Source organism: Mus caroli, unplaced genomic scaffold (assembly GCF_978045245.1).
Source record: "Mus caroli unplaced genomic scaffold, Mus_caroli_1 scaffold_8, whole genome shotgun sequence".
NCBI lineage: Eukaryota > Metazoa > Chordata > Mammalia > Rodentia > Muridae > Mus > Mus caroli.
The window spans coordinates 5186744-5194080 of NW_028227263.1; the positions used below are offsets into that span (position 1 = coordinate 5186744).

Here is a 7337-nt window from a genome sequence, read left to right on the forward strand (position 1 = left end):
TCTTGAGTGGGAAGTGACAAGAGCCCAGTACACACATAGTCTAGATGGCCTCAACTTTAGTGACCACAGCTCCTTCTTCTATCAACAGGAGGCTGCTTTCTCAGCATTTGAGGTCAGTGGTATGTACAGGAATGTGGAAGAGAGGCTACTTACAGGAGCTGTGTCACCAAAGGTCACCACAGTTGGGTGACAGATCTCTGTCATTTTGATAAAATATCATGACAATGGGAGTTCATGGCAGAGTCTCTTTGTATTGACAGTTCCAGAAAGATTAGAGTCCATGTATCCTTGCTTCATAGCAGCAAGGAGCAGTCATGGTGGCTGGACCAGAAAGCTGAGAGATTACATCATCAACCATAACCACAAAGCAAAGAGAGGAGACTGGAGGCATGGCAAGCCTATACATCACCAGAGCTGACCTTCAGTGATGTTCTCCCACCAGCAAGCCACACATCCTAAACCTCCCCATACTGTGGCATCACCAGCCAACTTCAAACACCTGAGGTTATGGGACTTATTTGTTCTTCGAATCAGCACCATTTCTGCCCCTGCCTGATCCCCATGCCAGGAAAGACCAGCTTCCTCTAGGTTCCAGGGTTGCAATTGACACTCCTAGTCTTTAAGTGGCTCCCTTGTAGTGGCATTTGGGATTTTGTTTCCCAGAAAGCTCTACCAGAAACTGTTGGCCTCAGTGGTGCAGATGAAAGAGGGAGGATTAGTTTTATTTTGATATAAGCTGGATGCACTTGTTGGACACTCAGGTAGTGAGGAAAGGATAGTAAGGCTAGCACACTTCACAGGTGGAAAGGAATGATGTATTCAGAGAAAATGAGTGTGTGAGCCAAACACACATTGCACAGAAGCTAGTGATTTTGTAACACATTTACTATTGTGATGTCTTTGTTAATGTTTTCATTAGCTTCTAGCAAATACAAACTTATGGATAAATCAGGAACTATGGGGGCACAAAAATAATCCCAGTACTTGAACTTCACAGTAAGACTGTCTCCAAAAAAGGAAGTCAAACATAAAAACAAGCCCACAACTACAATCACAGAGAGCATCTGGGACTGAGTGGAGGCTAGACCCAGAGAGAGAAGCAAGGCTTCCCTTGATAGGGATCCTGTGGAAGGAAGCCCAGGATTTGTTCCATGTGGGACAACCAACCAACTGAATGAAAGGCATTCAGGTTGACAAGCTATTGGAGTGGCACACAGTAAGCCTAACCCATGTAACCTTGGATCTTTATAGGTGTGTGAAACTATTAACATATTTTTCTTCCAAGATCATAACTAAATATGATCCCAGGAGTTCTTTATGTCCAAACTGCTGGAAGAGACAGCACCATTACAAATGGAAAAAAATGGGATTGAAACCTGGCATTAAATAGCCCCGTGTGCACCAGCCCCTAGGTAGCTCCAGGACATCCACAAGTGGAACTCCTGTAACCATAAGCAATGGGATGATCCAAAGCCTGGTCACCCCATCCTACTGAACAAGGAGAGCCCAAGGTCATCTTCAAATAGTTCTGATTTAATTTTCATGAGAAGGCAGCCACGAAGATATTCTAAGTATTGTTCTCCATAGAGGTAGCCCAGACAAGCCTACCTAACTCCATGATGGATGTGTATACTTCCATTGCCCAGAGGATGACAAACATGTACTCCTACCTTACTACATGCAGTGTCAGTCCTTTTAATGCAGTGGGTGTGTTATGGATAACATGTTGCTGTGTGTTCTGCAGGAGCTCATCTAATGTCATCAGAGTTGCTTTCATAGAGCCTCCATGACTAGCTCCACCTAGCTTTCCTCTCTTCTGACCCCTCTTTCCTAATTAGGATTAAGTTGGAGATAGTTTTATAGCTGCTTCCTAAATAAAAATGAAAATGTAGCACACTGTGCCTTCTTGAGGAATCAAAACCTCCTGTACTCAGTGCTGTTATACCTGGCATTGAGTTGGAGAGTTTGCTTGAAGGTGAGAGGACAGGCCAGATGCAGGGTTGTCCACCTCATTTAAGTTCTTGACCCTACAGCCCCTCACTGGTGATGAGCCTTGTGCAATTAATGACCATCATTACTTGTGGCAATTACAGCACCCAAAGCACCCCCATGATATTTTCACATGCAGAAGACAGAGTCCTCAAAAGACCATGGGCTCTTTTTAGACCCATGGCCCCACTACCACATCTCATTGCTGGGCTGTCTGGGTACCCTGCTCTGTGGATGAATGCTGTTCCATGGCAGTGAGGGGCAGATGACCATCAGTTTTCCATGAGCTAATTAGCCCCAGGTTTGAGGCTTATATGCTATAAACATCGTGACTTATTTTGGACTATGCATTATCCTTAAGCCAGTGTTATAGACTTAAAATACTTATTAATTTTATAACTCAGATTAGTCTCTTTATGGCAAATTGACTAGAAAAGTCAACTGTTACTGAAGCTCTTATTGTTGTGGCTGGCCAGTAGCTCACATGTCTGGGTTCTAGTCTGGAAAGGCATCTTGTAATCTGGAAGAGAAGAGGGGGCTAGGCGGACCAGAGAAAGATGAAACCAAGACAAGGCTCTGATCAAGGTTCGATTTTACACTCGGTTATGAAACAGGGGAAGGGGCCTGATTCCTGCCAAGTCATCCTGGAGTAAAGTTGCAGGTGACCATGTATTTTGCTCCAGAACAGCTAGGTGACAGACAGCAGCAGTGGGAGTGGCAGAACGTTAGGGCGGCAAGCTCCACCCTGATGCTCTCTAACACTGAAACCTGAGCAAACAGGTTTCAGGCTGGGGAGGTTACATCTCATCTCATTTAATGTGCTCTAGAAATTGCTCAAATGGTGAGTTGTGCTATAAGTGTTGTGTTTGTTGTTCTGCTAAGTAGGTGACATTTTAGGAGAGATTGAGAATGTGTATATTGATGGAGTTCAAGTACTTTGGGGGATCTGGAACTTAAGGTGGCCAGTGCTCATTTGGTTTGTGAAGTTTGGATTATTATAGCTCCTTTACTTTTTGCAATGACTGATTCTGAATGGGTTACTTTCTGCACTGTTCTGTGACTACAAGAGATGGTTCACCCCTGCTGTGTGTGTTCTGGCTATATAGGGAAGCCAATCTGCTGCTAAGGGCTCATGCCACAGACTATGGTGAAGCTCAAGTCCTGTACATTCATGCTGAACCTCACCTCCACAGTGTTCACACAATCTCTCCCCATGGAAAAATTTGAAAACTTCAGTGAAATGTTCTTCCATTCAGGGTCAACCTCAAGTGTGATCTACCACAATGACTATGCACTTGTCAGGTAATGCATGAGAGTGGTCTAAACTTTCTGTCCCTAGAGAGTGATGAACTAGCTGATCAGAGTTGGTTTATTGATAAGACCATGCCACACGGAGATAATGTAAGGATCTGATGATACAATGATAAAATGAGATGAAGGAACCCCATAGACTATGCTGAGGGACATTCTGTTAACAAGAAATACATCCTTCTACAGGCATCAAGGATACATGATGCTCAGTCAAGCTGTCTTGCAGGCATCCCTGGGGTAGAATTCACCACAGCGGGTTCAGAGTCCTAGAGCTGTGCACATGATCTCAGGCATCAGCTTTCTCCATGCCTTATGGCTTGACAACTGTGGCCAATAGAGACTCCTGTTTACCTTACTGTTGGTAATTGCTCTCTGAGGGCCACTCCCAAGAAATCTCAGAGTCCACCCCAGTGGGTAGTGTCTCTACATTAGGTCAAAAGTACAAAAACGAGACACAGGGCTCTTTGTGGACACAATGTATGAATTCTTCCTAACACATAGAACTTTTGGATTTATACCAGCTTCTCCTTTCATGTGAGTTGTTCCTCTATTCATTTCTTCCATTTGGGCACCCACCATCTTACCTTTTCTTTCTTTCTTCTTTTGTTTCTTTCTTTGTTTCTTTCTTGTTCTCTTCTCTTTCTTTCTGTCTTTCTTTCTTTCTTTCTTCCTTCCTTCCTTCCTTCCTTCCTTCCTTCCTTCCTTCCTTCCTTCCTTCCTTTCTCTCTCTCCCTCCCTCCTTCCTTCCTTCCTTCCTACCTTTCTTTCTTTCTTTCTTTCTTCTCTCTTTCTTTCTTTCTTTCTTTCTTTCTTTCTTTCTTTCTTTCTTTCTTTCCTTGTTTTTGACTTCTCTGAGGATGGGATGATTATCACAAGAGATTTGGTTTTGCTCTTATCAGTTTTAGTGTATAAAAATATATATAAAAAAAACCAACTCTTACCAGAATCACCTTGGTTCATAGTTGCAGTTTGAACTTTAAATCCATGGCTCTATAAGTCTGCTCTGTGACCTATGTGACCAGTTGATCAGTGGGAACAGAAATCTTGCCCTGTGGCTTGTCTCTAAGGCAGAGCTGGATCTCTACAGAAGCCTAATTGTTTTCTGTGAGTCTGGTATAGAGTTCAGTGCTCAGAAACTCCTTTGACCTGAGGAGTTACAGGCAGATAGGTACTGGGACTGAGACATAATCTGAGGGGGCTTGGCGGGTCATTTGAGTAGCCCTATATTCCATAAGATACCTTGGTTTTCTATAGGGAATACCCTTGGCTTTGCGGGCACAAGTATGGGGCCTGAGGGTCCTAATGGTAGCTCAGCTCTTCAGTGGGAGGTGATGGGGTTATAAAATCTCAGGCACTGCTCTCAATTTCACCCTGTCGGTGAAATGCCTTGATCAGTGCACTCACAGGGGGAGAGTGTCTTCCTTTTTCAGAACATATCCTGAACAATGAAGTTGGTTTATTATTTTTATGTAGCCAACATCCCATTCATGGAGTCTCCAGGATGGGTCTGGGCATGTTTACTCCCATCACACAGTAGAAAGGGGCAGAGCTCTTTCTCAAAATGCTGCTCAGTCCTAACCCTTGTCTACCTGAGAGGCCCATACACTTGGAGAGTCTTGGATGGTTAGAGATATATGTGTATGGGGTAAGGGGAAGACAGATGTGAAGCTGGCAGAGTGATAGCCTAGATATATGGCTGGATTGAAGCTGGATCTATGCCATAGCATGGTCAGACACCTTCTCTGGCAGGCACAAGCCTCCACCAGTGCAAGGGAGCTGTTGTCCTCACTGAGTTTATCATTCACAAGGGAGTGACTCGGGATGGCAATGGAGAAATAGAAAGTGTGGTGTTCACAAAGGGGTGCTATGTTATAACTGCTCCATGTTCTAAACCACTCCAGATACCAATCATCCTCTCTCCCAAACTGTTTTTCTGCCTGTCTCCGAGAAGGCAGCCCACCCCTTGATAAGTCTGGTCTTTTCTAGATCCAAAAATCTATGCTGTGGAACAGATTGCCCCTTGGTATGCCTTAGCTGCCTGGCATACATGCTAAGAGAAGCTCCAGTTCTCAGGGTATCATAGGACATAATCTATGTTAAAGCAAACAGAAGCTCTAGAAGGATATTGCCCATCACAGGGAGGGGCTCTTTCTGTTCTGGGTCTACTGTGTACAGAGTGGAGAGTTCATGTTCACACTGTCACACTGTGTTGATAGATGATGTTATCATTTCTACAAACACAGATCCATAAGAAGCACTCCTGAACCCAGTGTGAAGTAATGGCTGCCCCATACCCTGTGTCTCCTTGACCCTCACCAGCTGTGTCACAGTAAATCCCAGAACTCACTCTCAAATGGCAATAAACAATTCCACAACTGTGGTGGAGTTTCTGCTGCAGAGACTCTCTGAGGACCCTGGGCTCCAGGCTCTCTTCTTGACCTTTTTCTTGCTTCTTTACATCCTGGCTCTTGCAGGAAATACCCTCATCATCATAGCCATTAGCTTCAACCCAAGGCTTCACACACCCATGTATTTTTTCCTTGCAAACCTGGCCCTGTTGGACATCGTCTGTACATCCACTGTTCTTCCCAAGCTGCTGGAAGGTCTGGTGGGTAAGAGCAGTCACATCTCTTATGAAGGATGCATGACCCAACTCTTCTTCCTGACCTGGGTTCTAGGGGCTGAGCTGCTGCTGCTCACTTCCATGGCCTATGACCGATATGTGGCCATCTGTCGCCCATTGCACTACAGCATGCTGATGAGCTGGCCCATCTGTGTCCTGCTTGCCGGCAGTGTGTGGGTGATTGGCATAGCCAATGCATCTGTGCAAACTGGCCTTATGGTTCGACTTAATTTCTGTGGCCCCAAGCAAATTAGTCACTTCTTATGTGAAGTCCCAACACTGCTGCTTCTGTCTTGCAGCCCAACCACCCTCAACAACATCATGATTGTCATCGCAGATGCTTATTTTGGTGTGGTCAACTTTCTGCTGACTATGATATCCTACAGCTTCATCATTTCCAGCATTCTGCGCATCCGCTCAGCTGAGGGCAAGAAGCGTGCCTTCTCTACCTGCTCTGCCCACCTGGTGGTGGTCACCCTGTACTACTCCACTGTCATCTACACCTATCTACAGCCTGGCTCTGGATCCTCCTTGGAAAATAGCAAGGTTGTTACCTTATTGTACACAGGAGTCAGCCCTACCTTGAATCCCATCATTTATTCTCTGAGGAACAGGGATGTCAAGGTAGCCCTCAAAACGTTATTTCCCTGTTTCCATTGAAGAGGCAGAAGCCACCAAATGTGACTTGATCAAGCTGTTGTTGAACTATATGGGATGTGTGACTGAGAATCTGATGTCCTGTCAGAGAACAGATAAGTAATTTATATTGTAGATGTACATTTCTATCCTCTCTTTGGAGGAGTCACTGGCCATTTTCTTTTGGAAGTGTTGACATCCAATTTTGTGGCAGGATGTGTGTTCATATCCTGGGTAGCTATCTCTTACGTAGAGCTTTTTGGTATCATGTATTTGAGAAAATCACCCTTACACTGATATTGGACTAAATCCTCTTAGTTTGGACTTTAGAACTGTGTCTGGTGGCACCATTGTCCTTACACCTCTGAGAGGAGAGAGAATAAGGAATGTTCTTCTCATATCAGCAATACCCAGGAAGGTGTGGCTTGATCCTCTGTTTTTTTTTTTTGTTTGTTTGTTTTTTGTTTTTTCTGCTAGAACTCTTTGCCATCATATCTTGGTTTGGACAGAAACTTCTGCAGACTGAGTAGATGTTCAATCTCCCTCTGCCCTCTGGATGTCACTGTCCATAGCATCCTCCTATACTCTCTTCCCTCCTCCACAGTTTCCTCTAGGCTATAATAAACACCCTGTTCTTTGATGCTGTTGCTAGCAACCTCCCAATGTTCAGCTGCCCCTAGATTTGTCACCTCTGGATCTATATGTGTATGTTCTTTTTGAAGACTATGATTTCTTTGCTCATCACTTGTTCCAAGACACGTGTTAAAGTCTATATTGT

The 7337-nt window shown here is 44.5% G+C and overlaps 1 protein-coding gene across 1 annotated transcript; it reads left to right on the forward strand.

The window, feature by feature from the left end:
- Nucleotides 1-5653: 5653 nt before the first annotated feature.
- On the forward strand, nucleotides 5654-6750 carry LOC110298512 (olfactory receptor 13A1-like). Its single transcript, XM_021167808.2, has one exon. It carries the CDS (start codon nucleotides 5654-5656, stop codon nucleotides 6581-6583), a length of 930 nt encoding a protein of 309 aa, XP_021023467.1. The 3' UTR covers nucleotides 6584-6750.
- Nucleotides 6751-7337: the final 587 nt, after the last annotated feature.